The sequence below is a fragment of the Sprattus sprattus genome, assembly GCF_963457725.1.
Source record: "Sprattus sprattus genome assembly, chromosome: 3".
Lineage (NCBI taxonomy): Eukaryota > Metazoa > Chordata > Actinopteri > Clupeiformes > Clupeidae > Sprattus > Sprattus sprattus.
In genome coordinates this window covers 19706301-19729507 of record NC_137922.1, presented here as the reverse complement: position 1 = coordinate 19729507, position 23207 = coordinate 19706301, and the positions used below count along the sequence as shown (strand labels likewise).

Here is a 23207-nt window from a genome sequence, read left to right as displayed (position 1 = left end):
TAATAGATTACTGCAAGGTGCAATAGCTGTTAGACTGTCATGGTGCTCAGTCTTGCTTAACTGAAATGGACCATATCATATCTTAAATTACTTGAGCACAAAGAACTGTCACAAAATGTGTGGTTGCTATTGGTATCATATATATTTTAAAACATATAGACATAATACAATTGTATCATTAAATTGTGTAAATAGACAATATAAACGTGAAAAGTCTATTTCTCCCTGAAGACTGCTGGTCACATGCCCTTGAACTGTTGCATGATAGACAGCAAGTGTTCGCTGCGTTTTTGGATGTTGCTCTGCTCTTCTTTGAGTTTCTCTTGCTCGTGCAACACTTCTTCCTAAACCACCCATTGAGAGAAGACATGAATGTTGGTTACTGTGCATTTCAGTTGATACTGGGTTACTAACCCACTGAAAAAAAATGTGATGTATCAATTTTTTTTGTACGCTTGTTGTTATTTCAGGCTTACGCACTCGCAGTTTACAGAGCTCCTTCCTCTCCTTGTCATTCTCCTCTGCTCGAGCCCGCAGCCATGCCTCATTCTGGGCCCGATGTTTATCCAGCAGTTCCTGAAGCCCCTGCCCAAACAGATCCCCAACAGAACCCAAACAGATCCCCAACAGAACCTCACATAACTGCATCACATACCTGCCCAGCTCATAAATTTAAAATAATGAAAAACCAATTTATGGAATTGAATACATTTGAGGACATTAAAATTAGGCCTACTTATGAAAACCCATTTTTAGGTACAGTGCAATTTGGTTTTTAAGATGTTGTTGATACACATTTTGTGTGACACTTCCTTTTAATACATGTTTATGCTGGAATCCCAAACTCCACCATACTGTAAGATAAAATAATTACAGCAGTAACTGCAGGTTGTGAAGTTCCTGCCGCTTCTTCCTGTTCTTCAAATTTCAAATTGAAAATATCAAAAAGAAATAATCCCGCGACCATCAACCATCTTCAAAATAATTTGTAACTATGGTAGGTGATAAAGAAATTATACACACTGACACACCTGTTCCTGTTTTTGGTGCTGGATCCTGTAGGCCTCCTTTTCATACTGAAGGGCCTCTGCAGCCTGAGCAACCTCAGCCTTTTCTCTAGAAATGGTAGGAAAAAAATGTTTATTTGCCTGGTCAGTTGACATAGCATCCATTCGTCATCCTTCTTTACATTGCAGAAATGACTCATGTTACTGATTAGCACTATTGTGCTTTGGGACACAGATGACAAAATGCAGCAGACTCCCTCACCATCTGTGGGTGCAATCAAAGATCATAGGCTGAGCAGGTATTATAATCAGTGTGTCTGATAAATCAGTCTGGTCTCAAGTCAGCCCATCACTACAGTGGAAGGGGAACTTTGAGCAAAAGGTGATTAAATTATCTAGGAATGGAAGCTGGGTTGAGCAAGAGACAGAGATTATTAATCAGGGCAGAAAGAGCAGAGTTATTTGTAAACAGGATTATTTGTTATCAGTGAAGAGTAACAGGCATTCAGCTGATTCCTTAGAGGTCAAACAGGGGTCAAGTAGAGTTTAACTGGCGGTGTAATACCCAAAGAGTTCAGGCTCTGGGATGGACCACAGTGGATCTGCACCAGATCAATGCAGTGAATCTGCACCAGATCAATGCAGTGTTCGTTTGAGAATGAACAAACCTTGCGTCCTGTTTGCACACAATTGTTCTATGAAGTACACACTGATCTAGTCATGACACATTTGCATTAAAATTAATATTCTTCATAGCTTTGCACCATCCACAATCCACATTGCTACACTCACATCCCAAAACGACAACTACATTGCTTTAGAGCTGATAAAAACATAAAGCTAACAGTTCAGTGAAGACACATTTCTAAAGATTATAAGTTCAATTAATTTGTGTTGCATTGTTTTTCCACATGCTCTTCTGTTCATGAGTAGTTCTTCCTCTTCGGTTATTTGCCCTTCTCAGTGCACTAACCATTGGTTTACAAGTTTGAGTTTCCGAATTTGCCTAAGATATGCAAGCAGAAGACTGTATTTGGGTCCTAAAACACCTTGCAGGGATTGTGCAAGAGTTGACTGCGTTTGTAGGAGTCAAGCAGCATCCGTGCATGCACCCCTATTCTTTACTACAGGAGACAGGTGCAGCAAGGGATGGTGGGTTGAGAGCGAGCGCCAAAGCAGGTATTGCAGCTGATGAGAACCCGTGTGTGGCAGAGTTGGAACATCTCCTCTCCTTGTTTAGAATGCTATTTCACGTGTTCGAGTGCCGAAAGTCATGCAAGCAGAAGAGCGTGTTTGGCGCTGTCTCCGGTGAGGGTCCAAAAACGACCTTGCAACGATTGTGCAGGAGTCGGCTACGCTGGCAGGAGTCAAGCAGGATATGTTCATAATCCCCAAAGGATGCAGACAAATAAGGATTACCTAGCCAGGACTAAACAAACAACAAAAGAGAGGAAGCTCTGATCTCATCTAAGATCCAGTCAATTTGATCCTATCTTTATAACGGCGTCAGAGGACCACTGGCTGAGAGTCAGGGCATGATCCAACAGGCTGTTACTTGCTGCAGTGGTGGCTGCACTGATCCTTAAAGAGTGGGTTGAAAAACAATCTGCAGGAATCTCTATGTGTGTCAGGCTGTGCCTTCATCAGATATAGGGTTTGATGGAGATACTATAGATAAACACCAAGAGAAGTTACTGGCACAAGGCTGGTAAGGTTATAACAGTCTTCTGACAGAAACCCAAAGCCACTCCCTAAGATTTGCACTGTTTAATAAAATCAGGGTGAATCTGAATCCAAGATCTAAAGGTTGCAAACAGGGTGAATAAAACGGTTCAATTTTGACCATAGTGAGGTCACTGCATCCTCATAACAGGTATGCTAATGTAAACATGATAAATGTAGTGTGACAAGCGAATAAGGCGAGAAACTCAACATGGCAGGTTCTGAGTTTAAGGATAATTATTGGAAAGGCGACGATCAGGTGTGGCTGGTATCTGCTTCATAGTACCTTTGATCAGATGTTGGAAAAGACTGTGCTATCCGCACCTTTCAGTGGCCTCTTTGTAGAAGCAATATACCTACCAGATCAACTTGAATGGCTCTACTTTCCAGCACAAGGCATAGCAAAGGAGACCGAGTGAAGATCAGAGATGGGGATGGGGGTAAAGTCTGAGCAAGAGTGTGTTGGACACAAACTTTATGAGCAGTAGAAAACAAGAATGATCTTGTAACAGAAGCTGAGAGATTTATGTTCAGAGATAAACCATGCCCTGAAACGCTTTGCAGGGCTTGAGCAGGAGTCACTGCACAGGCAGCAGTCAAGCACTGACAGGCTCATAATATCATTATAAGTGTCTGACAACATGGAAAGGACCTCTACAGCGATATACCTGTGTCTGTTTACCTCAATAACTGTAAAGAAACAGTAGATTTTTTTTTACAATCAATAGATTGGCTGAAAGAACTAATGACTGTAGAAACTGTACTGTGGGAAGGGATCTGACTATCTGCATTCCTCACAGAAAGGAAAGGTTAGAATGTGTACTTTGGACAGATGGAAAGAGTACCTCTTCCACAACCGTCTTTCAGCTGTTGCTGCTCTATACCCTTTCTTCTTCAAACACTGATAACGATTAAAAAAAACCCTCTGTAAATCGAATATGGATATATACTTATGTAGATATTGAAATATTCACCTAAGACTCTCACCTTACCTGGTCCTATTTAGGATTCAGACATCCTTAACATGAATATAGGCATTAAAAGAATATAAGCAAATCTTATGTTTTCCTACCCTGCCACTGGCTCTTGTTCCTGAAATGACTGTTCTGTTTCAGTTCATGGAGAATCACAGAACAGTACCTGTTCAGTTTTTGGACCTCCTCATCCAACATGGCAAATGCTTTGTGGATCATATCCAGTGCCTCATCACGAATCGCTGTGTGTCCTGTGAGCTAGAGATGGATTTTGTGTAGGAGGTAACCGAAATAAAGGAAAGGTATACATAAAGGATAATGGATTTTCACATTTTAAATCTAAAGGTTGGTCCACCTAGTTTTTACTTTTTACAGACTGATTCTATTATATTCTTTGTTTCATATGTACCTCTGTTACATCACTTCTCTCATATGTCAGGCTTATTGATGATTTACTCAGTTCGTACTTCACGTTAGGAACCTTTGTTGCAGCAAACCTGTAATAGAAAAAATAACACCCAGTAAACGAAACTGGAGATGCAATTTGAATAAGAGACAGAGCCTCCCACATGAAACTGAAGTCGAAAATGGAAACCTACATTTAGTTCCATTTAGAAATTACAAGCCACAGCTGGGCATACCACCCAGAATGATCTAATTTAAAGAAATTATTTATTCAAAGAAATATGGACTTTTCAATCCTAAATGACTTCTTTCTCCAACACAAGCTCCACTGCACTATAAGCATTTAATTCAGGAGGAAATAAGATGTCTCAGACACAGCATAGCTCTTACCCATTACTAACTCCTTGGAGACCAAATTCAGAGAGGATCTCCTTCATCACTGTGACAAAGATAAACAGATCCGTCGTTATAGATGTCCAAAGCCACAACACATCTGTGTGTAGTACAAGAGCCTTGAATCTACTCTGTATATATCTTATAATCACCCTAAAATATACTGCCTGTGTGTGAAGTGACTAAAGCCATTAACATAGTGGACAAAATAAAAGCATTAGTTCTGCTTAAGTTAGGCTCTGATCATAATCAATTTGATGAATTACAGAAAGTATATATAGTATACTGTGTATGGACAGGGGAAATACCTGGTTGTCTTTCCGATGGGTTAATTAATTTCATCACTTTCAAGTCATTGAATTCATGTTCCTCATTTTTGCCACCAAAAACATACATCTGCAGAAACAACAGGAAGAAGACACAGACTTGAATCATTCAAGAGAAAAAAAGTGTTTGAGGAGGGAGTGAAACGCTATCTATTATTTATTTTTAAACTGTTTTCTAATACTACTTCCTTACACTACACAACCATTAGCATGCACACACGTACGTGGCTGTGCAAGATGAAAGTCACATGGTTAAATCGGCGAGCAGGGGGAAACCCCACGTAGAGAGGGACCTTCCACTTCATCTTTGCTTCAGCCAGAAGGGATTGTTTGGATTACCCAGATTAAAAGCAGCAAAAGATAGAAATGCCATTAGTAAGGCAAATTTACAATCTTTACATTTAGTGAAATGCAAATCACATAGAACAGTGAAAGGTGAACCATATGAGATGGGGTGTCGTATTTCTATATAATCACCTATGCTTAATTTGTAGAGTTCATTTGATGTGGTAACTGCTCCATCTGGGCTCACGATCTTACCACCAAACAAATAGATATCCTCGGATGAAAGGATATGAAGCATTACATCACAGTGTTACCATCAAAACCACTTGCATGTGTTAGACCTTCATGACTCCAAATACCAACAGAAACATCTGTATATTACAAATAAGTAGGACCTGCATTTTTCATTAGCTTCCTTATATTAGTATTTTTCCTCAATGCTAAACAAATAAAACTACATATTGCACCTCAAAACTTGTGCACGCAACCTGTTTTCTTTTGCTTGATGAAGACCAAGGTGCCACAAGGGAGCCTCTTAAATAGTATTTGGTGCCTTACCTTATCACGGTGGGCAGTGAGGGTCTGGCCAGCGTGGGACACTGGAGAGTCCCCTCTCACCTCCCACTGATGCCACTCCAGCGAGCCTGAGAGACAACATTCACATTTTATCACAGCAATGGAATACTGTCCATTGACTCATCTTTTCAGTGAGATGTCAAGTTTAAATGTGGTGCAATGCATGTAGATAAAAAAAAGGGACTTTGGATTATTTGATTCTATTGATATTGGTCGTCTCACAGACAGCATTGTTCAATACCACAAAAGGGAGAACATTTTTAAAGATTATTATTATTAAAAGCAATTCAGGATCTGCCTGCTAGTTATAAGAGGAAATTACTTGGAAACTGTGTAAAAGCAGTTTAAAGATGCAGTGTGTAGGATTTAGTGGCATCTAGTGGTGAGGTTGCAGATTGCAACCAACTGAACACCAACTCCCTCACCCTTTTTTTCCCAAGCTTGTAGGAATATACGGTGTCCCCCAGGTGCCAGTAGCTACTTCCAAACCGATGTCATTGTTAATGTCTGCATCGAGTAGCCAAAATATTTCAAGTGATGAGGTCGTTTTAGATAGATATTTAGAAATATCTTAGTTGTTGGCTGACATCTCCAAAGCTTTTTTGTTTAACATTACACTTTTCTTGGCAATAATTTTCAGCAGCTGTGGGCTGATATTTGTTATGTCACAGAGTATTTTGGGTCCAAATAACAAAGATAAATTCTAGTTTTGGCACATTCATGTAAAATTACAATCCTGGTAGCAATTAGATATATCAACATTGTCACGGGGAAAACAGTGACTTGTGTTGGTAATGCCCATGGCCATGTTCTATCAAAAACTGACAAACAACAAATCACATTTAGATTGGCAGGCTAAATGACCAGTCCAGCAGAAAACAGGCACCTTTGGCGTCACTCTGAAAACATTTGTTCTTCATGTTTTCAGTTCTTTGACAATGAGGATTCACACCCCCTTGCTTTTTCTTGTGCTTAGTTTGATCTTCCGCATTTTGGTTCTCAAACTTCTCACAACACAAAATTGTTTGCCAGCACAAGCACCAATTGATTGCTCTTCTTCTTTTCCCCTTGCCTCCCAACCAGCACCACCAAATTCAAGCTGCCACTTTAACGTACAAAAGGAGAAAGGCCCTTTCTAGATCTAGTGTTGTCCCCCTAAATCCTATGCACTGCACCTTTATCGGAAAAGTTATGCAGAGTGAAATTGATGCAGTGGACAGACAACAAACTTGCTGTTCAATTCAATTCCATCCACAGTATTTACCTGTGCTGAGAACATAGATGTCTTTGTAATAGCATTCATCCTCCCCACATCCACCGTACAAGAAAATCTGCTCTCCAACTGCAGCTAGTGTGTGGTTATATCTACAAAGGAAAGGAAATGTCATCATCAAGGTTGTATGGGAAAAATATCAGCAGTTTTCAGAGAAGAAGAGAGTGCTTTAGCCAGCCAAGATCCGTGGAACATTAAAGCCAGAGACAGCGCCAAACAAAGAAAGAGTTACAATGGGAAACAGATGTCCCTAAGATTAATTTTCACATGAGGTCACCTCTTGACTTTTTCTAGCTGCCAACAAAGCATAGCAGCAATTTGACCACACAGCCCCAAATAAGCTTGTGAAAATAAACTGCGAGCCATATGACTGTAAGTTTGAGGAGTTTTAAGAGTGTTCTGTTTCAGGTCTGTGTTTTTTTTGTATAGGCCTACCACAGACATTCAAATCCAATTCCATGTTCTTTACAGGTTTCTTCTTCCAGCTCACGAACACACAATAATCTTTAGTTTTTGAATGGAGGTCTGGCTTTTATAGTGGGGAGTCCTATTTCTTTTTAAATTCTTTGTGCTTCTTTGGTGGCACGAACGTTTACAAGAATAGCCCCCCTAGTCGACCCTTTAACCTTTCGGCAGTAACTACTGACCTAAAATTCACATTATATTTAACTCTTCGATCGCAACATCAATTCTGAACCACGACAGAATAATGATATATTTTTCCAGCGGCAGCAGCAACATTAGATTATAGAACCAGAGATATTCTAGATAACATTAGAATTACCTCAAGGTTGAGTGGACAGTTACATTTTTGCCATAAAGTTGCTAAATCTCAATGAAATGTCTTCCAGGCAGCTGCAGTGGAAAACTGCCTTATGTTGCCTTTACACATTTATATTGACAACAAAGCTTACTCTGTGGTAAATCCTTTCCTTTACATGAACCACTGCATTTAAGTATCTGTCTTTCTACTGTGTGAAATCAAACAATGTGGTTCGCTATGTGTGGGACAACGCTGAAACTATAAAGAGAAAATTTCAGCTTTTTAACACTACCATTTAGCAAAGAAGCAATTTAGTAAATGGCACACAAAGAAAATGACCCAATCAGCAATCATCTGGAATAGTGGACAGAGAAAGTACTTTGGAATCCTGTATGCACGGAGATGAACATCTGAATAACAACACACAGTTTAAAATTTGCCTTGTTAAGAATGCGTGTTTAAGTGCATTACCTAGGAGACGGTATGTTCCCTGTTGTCCTCACAGGTGTCCAAAGCATTGAAACTAAAATCAAAGTGTTAAAAAAAGGTTGTGTCAAATTGCACCAACAGTGTGTTAACACTCAGTATTCATTCAGTGAAGTAGTTTACTGTGAAAACAGACCAACCTGTGTTGAACATCATCAGGTGGTCTATTGGAACCCCGTTGAGAAGGCCACCATATATATAGATGTTGTCTCCCACGGCGACAGAGCTGTGGTTGAGAGTCCTCAGAGGTACACCACCTATAGAGAGCTTCTCCCATGCCAGTGAGACTGAGCAGAAAAGGTTAAAGGACCGTACAAAACATCAGGAACTGAAATAACAGTTCAATTTTGGACTGGATCCGAATCACGGCTGTTATTTTCACTTTCGCTAACATTGCAAGATGTTGGCCTTGGCTGAGGTCTGCACTTTCCAAGTGCCCTTCTAGTATTAAATGTGCAAAACATGGTACTGCTTAAATTTCCAGGGCTGTCTTTCAGGCTGATTGTAAATATTTGTAATTACACAAACATTTTAATGCAAAAATCTGAAAATAATGTCCCAACTTTGACTTGTACAATTTGACAACTTGTCCAAAATCTCAGCATTGTTGTCCTTCACCAACTTACCAATATCAAAGCGATAGACCCCTGGGAGGCACTCTGTAGCCTCAGGACTGGATGAGCCTCCAAACAGGTACACCTGGCCTTTAACCACACTGCAAGTAGAGCATTATTCATCCTCATACCACGAGGGAAGGAAAAGCTGAAGAGCCCCTTTGCATAGAAATGTTAGAGTGGACCACTATTATTACCGTAAACAGTTTGTCAGTGAACTACTGTCCAAAATGATTTGACTGAATTGTGAATGCCAACTACTTACCAAAGGCTATGTCCTTCTCTGGCTGAAGGTACTGCACCGCTTTGGGGCAAAGCTTCCCATGTTACATATGTGAGTGAGACTGCAACAGAGGTCAGGTGGGTTTATCATGAAATGTCAGCATGAATCAGTGAGTTGAAATAGGATTTCATGTACATTAAATGTTGAAATAAACCAGTATACCTGTTAGCATGTGGAAATCTCTCAGGTATGTTGGATTGGTCTCCTGTTGATAAAGTAAATATTATGGGATATTTAGAAAACTGATATTATGAGTTCAAGACATGGTGGTTAATCACTGGTGGATTTTCCATTGTCACCCTTGATAGAACTGGATATTGTTTTTTTTCCTGTTGTGTCACATATGAACTGTAAGTGCTTAATATGACTTTGTTTTTTTGCAATATCTAACTCTGTAACCCATGTAATAAACATCAGCTGAGATAAACTCCAATATCCTGGCTGCGTCTACTTGGTCATTCTTCAAGTTTGGTGTGCTTATTTCACCCTCATGCATTTCATGGTGCAACAAATTTGACAAGTGGCCTGTTTACTTTGGCTTTCAGTGCACACACACACACTCTCTCACACACACTAACTCACACAAACAAACTCACACAAACACAAACACACACACACACACACACACACACACGTACACACACACACACACACACACACACACACACACACACACACACACACACACACACACACACACACACCAAAGTCTTATTAAAGCTTACACTCTATTCCACGTAGACAGTCAGTAGAGCAAACATACTGGCAGTGAAGGATGTATTATGTTGAAATACCCTACTTGGGAAAGATATGATCTGAGCCAACCTTACTGTAAAACGTACTGATTATTAAAGCAATAATGAAATGTATTAATATACATGTATATTACAAAGTTGTAAATATTTAAACAATCTTTAAAGTCTTTACAATGTACAATCTCTGTGCCAGGTTACCTAAAACATTGAGTGGGAAAGGGTTCTAATGGCTAACTAATGGTATTAGCACTGGGAATAGGACACTGTGCTTCCTGCTTATGGAATTAAAGTGCTTCTGGCTGGAAACTGCAGCCGTACATCTATAGGTCAACTGAACAAGAAATGACCCCATGGCTGTTATAAAATATAGGGTGAAGGTTCAAAATCAGGAATATTTTCAGGAGTTTGAATATTTTATGTGTCTAATCAGTTTGTTTGTTTGTGACATATTTTATAAAAATAATCATAGTCTTGTTATTATTATCATTATTGGTTAAACTTAAAAATAATACTTATAATTGTTTTGTTCATTTAATGTAATTGCATTATGCTGATTGCTTATTTTTTTGTGATTGTTGTTTTTACTCTTTTTTAACAAATGTTTTGTAAGTCACAAAAGCATCTGGTCAATACCTTACAGTAACTATAACTATAACTATAAATGGAGGAATGGTTTAATAATTCACTAACTATGCAGTCAGCCAAAACCTTCTGAAACAATTGTTGTTTCTTACCTCATTACTGACTGAGGTGGCCCCACCAAACAAAAAGGCTATGTCGCCAGCCATAGCAAGTGCATGTCCATACCTGATGATAAGGAAAAACACAGTGTAGACACAATGGTTGTAGCTTATCCAAACCGCTTTGTTACTATATACTGAATTACCAGCACTACAACATGAGCTACTAGTCATACCGTCATACCATTTCCATGGTTTGGCATTCCAGCACATACACAGTCTGTAAAGAGATCCTTTACCTGGGGCTTGGAGGCTCTCCTCTGATCTCTTTGTCCAGCCAGTGGCCGCTTGCCAAAGCCATTTGAATGTATCGAATCTCACCAGGATTATTTTACCTCTAATGTTGTCTCATAGGAGGAGCAAAAATACAAATGATTTGCCAAGATAAAAACAAGGTATTTGTCAACAGACTATACTCTTTTTCTTTAGAGAGGAGCACTTCCTCCCGTGGGAACCTGATAAAGTGCAAACACTTGTTGCCTAGTGATGATATACAAAACCCACAGGTGAAGGTACCACTGCAGTCATTAGTCTACTACTGAGAAGACATAGTTTGTGCTGTGTTGGCTCTGTTTGTGGTCTCTGTTTGAATGCAGTAGTTTGACTGATATATTGAGTCTTTTGTTTTAGTATTTTCTGTGTTATGGTATGTTTTTACATGGAAACCCACATTGACTATGACAGCACTCTTGTTCTCTTTTTTATTATATAAAATATTTGTATTGCCATATCACCATACCCCTAGCCTGGTATAACAGGACCCACATTCACAAACGGAGCTGGGAGCAATAGGCGAGCAGAACCATGCTACCATACAAGTTCAAGTTCAAGTTCAAGTATTTTATTTGACAGTTGCACAGAACAACACTGAGTCAGACTGGGCACTGAAATTCTTAGGACAAGACCCGCACAACAACCTACCATTGCATACCCCCCCCACCCCAAACACATTAATGATGCCTAGTGTGTGAATAGGCAAATTAAAGGTATCCCTTTGTTGTTGCATTTGGTAATAATCCGAATCATGACCAATCTTTTGCAACGTTGGCCTGTATCTCAGTAAGGATGGAACACATTGCATGAACAGTGAGAAATTAACATGCATTAATTCAGTCTGAGAGTAACTATTCCTTCTCAAAGTAGCCTACTATGAAATTAAATGAGCATGTTTTTTAACACTCAGTTTAGGTTGTCCTCAAAGACCCCATAGAGAAAGATTGCATAATAAATGATACACATCGTGGGAGATGTTTGTTGCACCTAACAAACAACAACGAACTCTTTTAATAATTCTTGGTCGAATCCAAAATGAGCATATTGCATAATCGAAAGAATTCAGGCGTGATTCACCTGAGTCAACCCGAGAATAAAGCTATTTCGTGCCACGTGATTTCCGGTCGCCAGTAGGAAGATCTGTGGATACTGATTCAAGATCAGTCCAATAATTTCACTTCGACGCATTTTACCTCACCAAATGACGCTGAACTGATTTAGGATCAGCCAATGCCTGTATTTCGACCGGAGTGAGCTGCGAAAGCATCCAAGGCTAGTGTAGACGTAGACGGATTTTATTTCCCCTGGTCTGTATAGCTACAAACTGTATTGTTGGCTTTACAAACATTTTCAATAATATTAGCCAACTGGGCTAAATCCGAAGGCAACCTGGAGGAAGCGGGAGTTCCGAAGATATGCACTCAGCATGGATTTTATGTAATTCCAACAGGATATGAAGAGATGGCTGTAGAGAAAGAACAGAAAGGGACCAGTCGTGTTATATTGGTCAAGAAAATAATAATGCGGGATGGGAAAGTGGTAAGCATCACTGACAATTCGATCAATTTATAATATGGCTAATTTATAATAATGTATACTGGCTGTTTGCGTCGTTGGTGTTATCGCTAGTGACTTCTATAATCTTATGGCTCTCCCTTGATTACGTTAGCTAATGGCCTCGTCGTTATCTGATTCAGACGGTACATTAGTAACATTAATGATAACATAAGGCCTACAATTTGACAGATGTCGAGTATTGTATGAGGAATGTCGACCTAAATGTCGTGGTGTCGCTCGTTAGCTAAACTGCATACCGGTATTTATTTTGACTGAAAGCAGCCTTGGCCCGCATCTATCGAAAGGCCTGACAGGTGAACTGCGATGAGCTACTGATTGTCGGCGGACTAACGCTTTCGTTCAAGGTTTATCAAGGGCTTTAGATTATTGACTAACGTTAACTTCGAAACATTTTGATGAGCTCATCGCTAGTGCATAGTAATGAGCCTGCTACACTCTCAGTGGCTAGGTTATTACATAACTGAGTAAGGCAAACAGGCTTCCAGGCCGTTGAGCACAATCTGTTCGCATGGAGACTCCATCAGCATTACTTATTCATGTAGCACAGTCGCTAACGTTATATTATAAACTTTTAATAGTGTTTCCTTGTGGACATCCTACGCTGAAATTATTTACTGTAAAGAAGGTGGTAACGTTTGAAATAAAATAAACCAAATCAAAGAAGCTAACAGTGATGGTATATCAGTGGCGTAGCCAGAAAAAAAATACTAGGTGTTCCCAAGAAAATACTGGTGTTCCTGTTTTTTTTTTTTCAAAAACCATGTATTTTAACAGAGAACAAATGCAACCGCTGCAAAACATAAAGGGACGCAGTGCCCAGAGATGAAGAACACATAGAACGTGTGCGCATACTCATGGAGCCATACTATTACGCATACTATTACGCATGGTTAACAAACCCATTTAATCAGTATCTGAACAACACCGCTGCTGGGTTAAGAATGTAACGTATTTGCTTCTATATTTGCGCTGCAACTGAATTCACAGGGCAAGGCGGCGTGGCTCGGCTTTGAATGCATTAATTATCTCATCAGAGTCCAATTCCTCGGCTAACTCCTTTTCAAACATGAGCAGTGAGATGCTATTCAGTCTTTCTGTGGCATTGTGGTTCTGATCTTCGAATTACTCTGTTTACAACCGAGAACAGACGTTCAACAGAGCAACTTGTGACTGGAAGTGTTGCCAATACACGGATTAAGCTGTTAATTCTCGGAAAACAATTTTTATTACAGGAATCTAACACTTCCATAATGGACGAGAATTGCAGTCCTCCGTCCATTTTCCTTTTGAGCAATTGCTCAAACACATTCAGCTCGGATGTGTCCAACTCAATGCCATAATGCCCGCTTGCCTCGCGCAATGAGTCGAGCTGGTAACGTGCGTCTGGTGCAGGCATGAGGGAAGCAGCGGCCTTCATTATTCCGTAGGAGTCTCGTTGGAAACGGTTGTTCAGTTCCGTCTGCTGTCTGTCAATTATCATACTCTGTTTCATCGTGGCATATTTTTAAGCACACTATGTCGCACTCGCGAAGCTTGCGTTTTCAATCGGTTGCCAGGTGACGGCAATTTTTTTTTTGGGTGTTCCAGCTATGAAACTGGGTGTTCCCGGAACCCTTTGGAACACCCGTGGCTCCGCCTATGTGGTATATGTTCCGCCCTCGAAATATGCCACCAAGGCTTTGGTATTTAATGTATTAGATCATTACAACCCCATTCCGCTCAGTTTGATTTATTAAGCCTTCTGTGTACAGTTTTGAAGACTAAGCATTGTACACGGTACAAGTATTTTCTGAAACAAATATTGCTAATTTATACTCACTGATTCACAGAGACAGAAGTGGAGCGAGGTATAGTGTTTGTGTATTGTTTTATGGTTCCTTGTTTATGGTTCCCATATAATCCAGTTGGGGTTGTTTGCTTACCAGAAAGGTTCCTCACTGCGCTACATAAATAGTGGTCTTATAAACCACAGTGGCTCAAAACAAAACAACACCTAGTGCTATGGGGTTTCTTGAGTTGGTGTGAGGCATTTGTGTGCATATACCCCTAACATGAAGAAATTAATCTGTAGAACATCTGTAATGAAGTTGTGTCCCTTTAAAAAAATCAGTTGGTTGACCTTGTGGTGTCTTCATGCTAGGCACAAGCAGGCTTTGGGAAAGCCAGTGTTGCCCACGCTGTGGTGGTCATCTTCCTGGAGTTCTTCGCCTGGGGACTGCTCACTGTCCCCATGCTGACGGTAAGTCCAGCGTCGGCCTTCCATCTCTGTGTAATTTACATCCAAAGGTTTGTAATCCATTAATGTCGAGACCATGCTTTGATTGGCTTTTGATTGGCATTTGTTTTTCAGATCATTTACAGGGCAGAAAAGATTTTTTTCTGCAATACTGTACAGTAGATATGTGAATGTTATTTTGCACATGGAAATAGATTGAATGATTCATGCACTAAAGAACTAATTGTACAAATGCCTGTTGTAAGTATGTCTTGTATCGCTGAAAGGGGGGAAAAAAGTACAAATAGGTTTTATTTTGCCTCTGAGTTGTTCTGATCCCATGAACACTGAATTGTGTTTGAGATACAGTTATTTTTGATTCATATGTTGACAGTTCCTGTGTCGAGCCCGCCAAAACTAATGCTGTGTTTTACTGAGACTTCTTTCACTCAAATACAGAGTTCTAAATGCATGTGTTTTTTCAAAGGTCTGCAGCTGTGAATCTGTGTCATATTTTGTGTTGCAGGTTTTGCGGGAGACATTTCCGCAGCACACCTTTCTGATGAATGGTCTCATTCAGGGAGTAAAGGTGAGATTGGGGGTTTGACTGACGTTCATCCCGGTTTGTCTGACATTTGACTCCTTGTCTGAGTGACTCACAGCTCCCTGGGCTGTGAGGAAATGGATTCCTACTCGACTCCAGCGTTGTGTAAATGCCCCAATTCATCTCAGTATCTGTGTCTGAATGATGCCTTGCTACATCTGTAGTATTCTAAGCACTCTGAGCTCTTGCGGTAGTTACTTTCTCCTCTCTAATTGCAAATGATTGCTGGATTTGTGTGTGTGTGTGTGTGTGTGTGTGTGTGTGTGTGTGTGTGTGTGTGTGTGTGTGTGTGTGTGTGTGTGTGTGTGTGTGTGTGTGTGTGTGTGTGTGTGTGTGTGTGTGTGTGTGTGTGTGTGTGTGTGTGTGTGTGTGTGTGTGTGTGTGTGTGTGTGTGTGTGTGTGTGTGTGGTCCCTCATCAGTTCTGCAGTGATGCACTGCTTTTTGAGATCTGTATTTCCATGACGCTAGTCTTGACTTGTCTCTTTGTCATTAATCCCTTGAGTTGAACCCCTCTCCTCTTGCCTCGGCACAGGGTCTTCTGTCCTTCATGTGTGCGCCTCTGATAGGCGCTCTGTCAGACGTGTGGGGGCGGAAGTCCTTCCTGCTTCTGACGGTGTTTTTCACCTGCGCGCCTATCCCTCTCATGAGGCTCAGTCCGTGGTAAGCCTTACCCGCCTCTCTGTCAGCAGCCAGCTCTGTCTTTGTTGTTGTGGGTCACTCACTCAACCATGAGTATGCATACCGGGGAAGCAACCTTGTTTACATAACACCTTCACCTAATGTAACCTTCAGTAATGAGTATGTTTTGTTATGTTATGAGTGTGTGCTCCCTGGGGCAAAGGAACCCATGACCTTGGTGCTTAAAACCTATGACCTTGATGCGCTAGCAGTTGAGCTTTAGGAACATTTTGTTTGTCGCTTCTGTAGCTCACCTGGTCAACCAATTGCAAGGTCATAAGTTTAGTTTCTCAAGAACAAATGGCCTATAGAGATGTGGGTTATTTCTTAAAGTCTGTACTTTAACCATGAAAGCTGTCCTCCAGACTGATTTAAAGCTCAATGTGTGCTGTTAGCCTTGGTTTGATGCATAGGTACAGTGCTTGATTTGATGTGGCTGTGTTTGACTTACCTATCCAGGTGGTACTTTGCCATGATCTCTGTGTCGGGGGCTTTCGCTGTCACCTTCTCAGTCATCTTTGCGTACGTGGCTGATGTTACAGAAGAGCGGGAGAGAAGTACAGCCTATGGACTGGTAAGGAGTTTATTAACGGAGCTAAAACAGTTTGCTAACATTTATGGCTATATAGCTATAATCAATTTATTTACCTAATCTATGCATTTATAACGTACATTTTAACATTGTATAATGTACATTTTTTGACAGTGAAGTTTGTTAGTTGTACACAAATGATTAGTATTAGTATCATCATATCATCATAGATATAGTGGTTAGTATCATCATAAAGTCCTAAAACGCTGTTGGTACTGCTCATCAGGTTTCGGCCACGTTTGCTGCCAGTTTGGTGACCAGCCCGGCAATTGGCGCATATCTGTCAGCACGGTACGGTGACAACCTGGTGGTGCTGGTGGCCACGCTCGTCGCCCTGGCGGATATCTGCTTCATCATGCTGGCCGTGCCCGAGTCGCTCCCTGAGAAGATGCGCCTCAACACCTGGGGAGCGCCCATCTCCTGGGAGCAGGCTGACCCTTTTGCTGTACGTTACTCGCTGTCGCTGGTCTCTCTAACGCAGTTTAGTTTAACATGGCTGTCTGTGGCAAGGCTGTCCCACCTGAAACTCACTCATCACAAGTTCATGCTATAGCAAACCAGGGTAAAGGAATAACCTTAAGAACACCTTTTTGAAACGTTGCTGCGTCCATTTAGGAGGTGCAAGGACATAGCTTAGTGTTGTCATGTATACGTAAATACAGATATGCATATCTCAATGCCCTATTGTACAATAAAGTATGATAAATAGAAGGATAGTTATCAATTCAGTTCAATTTTATTTTTATAATGCCAGAACAATACAATTGTCTTAAGGGGCCCTATCTTGCACCCAGCGCAAGTGACATTGTCACCGACGCAAGTATCATTCCTATCTTGCACCCGGCGCACAGCGCGATTTTCCCTCCAGAGGTCCGCTTCGAAATGAACTTGCGTCGACATGGGCGGGGGCGGAACAGAGAAGGCGTTTCTCTGGCGCAAGTGGTATTTTGCAGTTTTCAAAACAACGCCGTGCGCCGTGCGCCATTGACCAAAAAAAAGCTGGTCTAATGTGAGGCGCAATGTCTAAAGTCTGTAACGCGTATTCAGAACGCTATTTTAAGGGCGCATGTGCTTGCCCGCACAGTATAGGACCTGTAGGCTACACTTTACTTCTGTCGTCTTCACGAGAGATTTACACCAATTGTTTGGCAAGCCATATATAATTACAAGGAAAATAAAGTATTTACCACATGAGGAAATCATTGTGATATCCGTATCCAAGACATTTAAAAACTAGGCATACATCTAGCGTACACAATTGACCCAAATGATTCAGGTTAATTGAAGCTGCGTGACATTTGATTTATTGTATGGCTTTGTTGCATTTATTTAATGCCAGTATTATTATAAATCTTGTAAACTCATCTCTGTGTATGTGGACTTTATTTATGTACCTTGGGTTTGGTCAGCTGGTGCACTGGCTTGGGTGCCGATTTCCATGCCCCCAAATCCCTGCACGCTCTCAGGCGTGAGGGTAGACGTGGCGATGTCCTCTGCTGCCGTCAGATCCTGGGTCGAGGCAGATCCACCTCCCGTGAAGGCACGAGAACGTGTGTTACCTTCCAGCTTGGATGTCCCACGTCTCCGGACGTCATTATAGCGTTTTCGGCAACGTTTTCGGGTGCCCCGTTGCAGAAACAATCACGGCAATATCTTGACATGCTTGCTTGACTTTGCTTACTTTTGGAGGGTTTCTCGCATCCCCATATATATCTATCTCCCGGCTTTCTACAAAGCCATACAATAAATCAAATGTCACGCAGCTTCAATTAACCTGAATCATTTGGGTCAATGTGTAGGCTACATGTATGCTTATTTTTTAAAATATCTTGGATATGGATTTCACAATGATTTCCTCAAGTGGTAAATACTTTATTTTCCTTGTAATTATATATGGCTTGCCAAAAAATTGGTGTAAATCTCACGTCGGTCTCCTCGGCTGTGAACTTCTCCGGTCTTCCACCAGGTAATTCCGCCATCAAAATAACAAGCCGCTATGGACTATGCGCTTCTCGCTCTTAAAGGGAATGTGAAATGACGCTCCGATTGGTTTATTGCATATTACGCCCAAACCACACCTATGGCTGAGTAACCTCCTTTGGACCAACCCTTTTGACACTTGCGCTGGACGCAAGTGTGTTTTTTCCGCCGTTAAAATAGCAACTGCGCCATAGAGCCGCCCACACAGCTACTTGCGCTTGGCGCCGTCCTACTTGCGTTTCTGATCGGCAAGATAGGGCCCAAGGTGTTTTACAGAGCCCACAGCCTGGACAGCCTTACAGCAAGCACAATGGCCACAGGGGCAAGGAAAAACTCCCTGTAAATCAGGAAGGAACCTTAAGGAGAACCACGGCAGTCATTAGCAGGCCCTTAGTGATTTAGTGTCCTTAGAGCTGTTTCTTCGTAATAAGCTTGTCTATGTTTTGTTGACTCTGCAGTCTTTGAGGAAGGTGGGCAAGGACACCACTGTTCTCCTGATCTGCATCACTGTGTTCCTGTCCTACCTGCCAGAGGCGGGGCAGTACTCCAGCTTCTTCCTCTACCTGAAACAGGTCAGCTTTGCTTTGCTGGGCAGAATATGAATTGTTTGTGTGTGTGTGTGTGTGTGGGTGTGTGGGCGTGTGCGTGCATGTTGATGTGGGGTTTAAAAGATTTATAAATCAAAATTGTACTGGTTAGACCTCTTTCAAACTGAGATTCTAAAAGATAATACATCTGATCTCTGTTGTCTGTGGTGGCAGCTCATAAGGCTGGGATAGCTGTCTTGTATTTGTAGATATTTGTTTTGACTGATCTATACATTTCACATGTATAGGCGGAAAACCTAATACAAGAAGTCATACCGTGTTTTCAAACACAAAATGACCAAAAAAGATAACACAGTAAGTTTGTCATCCTCAGTGATAAATAATGAGGCATGAAGTTAAGCCAGGACAGTCGGTGCGTTACGAGGGCTGTGGCGGCTGCTTTAAAGTTTACTGGCGGTGGTTTAGACGGCAGCCCTGAATGCCATCCAGCCTTTAGACAGATGAGTTTGCTGCAGGGCGGTTGTCTGCTCAGACACACCCAGGGGCAGTAGAGAGGGGGGGGGGGGGGGGGGGGGGGGGGGGGAAGAGAGAGATATAAGTGGAGAGTGTGTGGGGGGTGGTGTGTGTTTGAATGTCCCTCAGGTGAGTTAATCTCACATGATGCCGGGGGGAAATTATTCAGTGAGATGATGTCATCTTATGCTGTGGAAAAGGGCTGAATATTTCATGGTTTGTGTCTGTGTGGAGGATATATTTTTGTTCTGCTGTAAGAGTGCTGTTTTTTTTGCTTTTTCTTGTTGTCTCCTGCTGCGCTTCCCCCCCCCACTATCTCTTTCCCTCAGTCCCACTCCATCTCTCCCTCACTCACTCTCTCTCGTTCTACCTTACACTTTTTCCCTCTCCCTCCTGCCTTCTGTCTCTCTTTCTCTCCCTCCCTTTCACCCGCTATGCCCCCCCCCCCCCCTCTCTCTCTCTCACTTGACTGAGCCTGATGATATTCACTCCAGTCTCTTATTTCACTGCGGCGGTGATTTGGGGTTTGATGGGGCAGGGAGAGGGTAATGCAGTGTTTCTGTCTCTGTCCCACTCACATCATCACTCTTCTCTTTCCCTACCTTTCCTCTGCAGGTCATAAACTTCACCCCCACGACGATAGCTGTGTTCATCGGAGTGGTGGGCATCCTATCTATTGTGGCGCAGGTATTTATAATGGAGAACTCCCCCCTCTTTCACTACATGCCCCACACTTTAAATTTGTTATTCCAAGCAAATGACAAAACTACCTGAAATATGCTCCTGAGAAGTATACCTAAGTTTCACACCTTTGTTATTGTTATCATTATTTTCTGTAAATTGGGCTTTAGTTAGGAACAGTGACAAATATTCTCGTTTTATACTAAATTATTGATATTAGAAGATTTATATATACCCACAGGCTGACCCAGACCACTACAAGTGTTTATTAATATGCACAACGCAAAGACAGTGCTATTATGAATCATTCATATAGTAAATTGTTTATCAAGTAAATACTACATATATCTTTACTAAGATACTAACCATGCCAGTAATGGTGATGAAAGAAATAGTGGTGGTAGTAGTAGTCGTCGTCGTCCAGTAGCAGTAATAGCATTGAGTATGTATGTGGTTGTGATACGTGGTGATTTGCAGTAATGGCACTGAGCGTGTATGTGGTTGTGATACGTGGTGATTTGCAGTAATGGCACTGAGCGTGTATGTGGTTGTGATACGTGGTGATTTGCAGTAATGGCACTGAGCGTGTACAGTATGTGGTTGTGATGCGTGGTGACTTGCAGTAAAGGCACTGAGCGTGTATGTGGTTGTGATGCGTGGTGACTTGCAGTAAAGACACTAAGCGTGTATGTGGTTGTGATACGTGGTGATTTGCAGTAATGGCACTGAGCGTGTATGTGGTTGTGATACGTGGTGATTTGCAGTAGTGGCACTGAGCGTGTACAGTATGTGGTTGTGATGCGTGGTGACTTGCAGTAAAGGCACTGAGCGTGTATGTGTTTGTGATACGTGGTGATTTGGGCCTCTGGTAGACTCTGGTGCTGACGCTGCTGATGAGAACCATTGGGAATAAGAACACGGTGCTGCTAGGCCTCGGCTTCCAGACTCTACAGCTGGCCTGGTACGGTTTTGGCTCTGATCCCTGGTGAGTGTGTGTGTTTCTTTCAATTTCAGTGGGTCTCGTGTGTGTGTGTGTGTGTGTGTTTGTGTGTGTGTGTGTGTGTGTGTGAGATAGAAAGAGAGATGTGTGTCTGCCTATCTGTCTGTTAACTGTAAGACAGGGTGTGTGTGTGTGTGTGTGTGTTTGAGTATTCCTTTTTTTAAATGTGTACATCTATGCTGTGAGGCATTGCGTGTGTGTGTGTGTGTAACCTCTCTCCCCTTGTGCTGGGTAGGATGATATGGGCAGCGGGGGCTGTCGCAGCCATGTCCAGCATCACCTTCCCCGCAGTGAGTGCTCTGCTGTCCCGCAGTGCCGACCCTGACAAGCAAGGTGAGCCACCGCCCTTGCCCTCTGTGTGCTCTCTCCTCCACCCGCCCCCCTGTCCCTCACTTCTTTCTCTCTTTCTATCTCCTTTCTATCTCTCTCTTTTCTCTCTCCTGTCTTTTTCACCTATTCCCTTCCTTAACTTCTCTCTCTCTTTCTCTCTCTCCATCTCCCCTCTGCCCCTCACTTCTTTCTCTCTTTCTATCTCCTTTCTATCTCTCTTTTCTCTCTCCTGTCTTTTATTCACCTATTCCCTTCCTTAACTTCTCTCTCTCCATCTCCACCCTGCCCCTCACTTCTTTCTCTCTTTCTATCTCCATTCTATCTCTTTCTTGTCTCTCTCCTGTCTTTTACTCACCTATTCCCTTTATTAACTTCTCTCTCTCTCTCTCTCTCTCTCCATCTCCCCTCTGCCCCTCAGGCCTGGCACAGGGCATGATCACTGGCATCAGAGGGCTGTGTAACGGCCTGGGTCCCGCTCTCTACGGCCTCATCTTCTTCATGTTTAACGTGGAGCTGAATGGGATGGCGCCCATCGAGCAGGACTACCCCATCGCCCCGATCACCCCCCCTGAGGTAGGGGTCCGCAGCTGCTGAGAGCTTAAAACACATTTGTAACTACTTTTTGAAGAAGAGGTTTGATCAGCTTCATTGAGATTCTGATCCAGCCATCTAGCAGATGCTAGTATTCGGCAGCATTGTGAAAGACAATGAAAGGTTATCAATTAGCAAGGCTTTTTGCTCTGGAGGTATTGAGCCTGTGACTTTGGTGTTACAGTGGTGGAGCTGGTATGGTACAGTGCTGCATTTTTTGCGATGTAGTTACTTCGTTAAGAGGCCGTATTTATTTTTAAATTGACTCTCTGGTTCATGCAACTAACAGCATAAGCTTGAAACACCAAAACTGTACTGGTGTAGTTTACTAATGAACACATATTTCAGATAACTGGCGAGTCAGATATTGATATGATTGAATAGGACCTTTTTAAGTGCTTTAATCTTTAATTAATAGCCCCTGCTTCACTGTCCACTGTCTGTACTCACGTGTGTGTCTGGTGTTCCTCACCCCCGCAGAGGAGCATAATCCCCGGGCCGCCCTTCCTGCTGGGCGCGTGCACGGTGGTGGTGGCCTTCCTGGTGGCCCTCTTCATCCCTGAGCGCAGTGTCGAGGCCGAGGTGGCCATGTGCCACACGCGCAAGCCCAGCTCCAGCTCCTGTGGCAGCGCCGAGCTGCCCGATGCCCACATCAACACGCCGCTGCCAGGCAGCGAGGATGACCTCGACTTCGAGCCCCTCCTGCGAGACAGCACGGTGTGATGCCCCCCCTCCCCCGTGACCTTATGATCCAAACAGGTTGTGTGAGGAGGGCCATGCCTTTTTTTGTTGTGGGACTCTTTCCTCCTCTTAATGAAAGGAAGAGGGGACAGGACCAATTTTGCCACACTCTTGAAGTACCAGTAGTCATCAGTCACAACATCCCCTCGCACACATACATATACACACACAGAGAGGTTATTCTCTGTGTGGTTTTGACGTGTTGTTACTTCTGTTTTGTTGACGTTAGAAAGGATGTTGTGAGAGCATGATGGTCAAGGATTTTCCTTCCTCTTTGTTG

The 23207-nt window shown here is 42.3% G+C and overlaps 2 protein-coding genes across 2 annotated transcripts; one reads left to right on the top strand and one right to left on the bottom strand.

Annotated features, from left to right (window-relative positions):
- Positions 1 to 239: 239 nt before the first annotated feature.
- On the bottom strand, positions 240 to 10903 carry LOC308362658 (uncharacterized protein; the record flags this gene model as incomplete). Its single annotated transcript, XM_080835387.1, has 16 exons — positions 240 to 344; positions 481 to 585; positions 1032 to 1116; positions 3870 to 3961; positions 4113 to 4200; positions 4499 to 4547; positions 4810 to 4897; positions 5052 to 5137; positions 5305 to 5386; positions 5671 to 5756; positions 8351 to 8497; positions 8837 to 8925; positions 9090 to 9168; positions 9270 to 9312; positions 10597 to 10669; positions 10842 to 10903. The coding sequence occupies 16 exons, from the start codon at positions 10901 to 10903 to the stop codon at positions 240 to 242; spliced, it is 1359 nt and encodes a 452-aa protein (XP_080691513.1).
- A 1433-nt stretch (positions 10904 to 12336) lies between these two features.
- On the top strand, positions 12337 to 22909 carry mfsd14ba (major facilitator superfamily domain containing 14Ba; the record flags this gene model as incomplete). The annotated part of the gene is made up of 12 exons (XM_080833868.1): positions 12337 to 12414; positions 14594 to 14692; positions 15195 to 15257; positions 15806 to 15933; positions 16411 to 16525; positions 16770 to 16988; positions 18982 to 19095; positions 20200 to 20271; positions 21138 to 21250; positions 21501 to 21598; positions 22014 to 22168; positions 22667 to 22909. 12 exons carry the CDS (start codon positions 12337 to 12339, stop codon positions 22907 to 22909), a joined length of 1497 nt encoding a protein of 498 aa, XP_080689994.1.
- Positions 22910 to 23207: the final 298 nt, after the last annotated feature.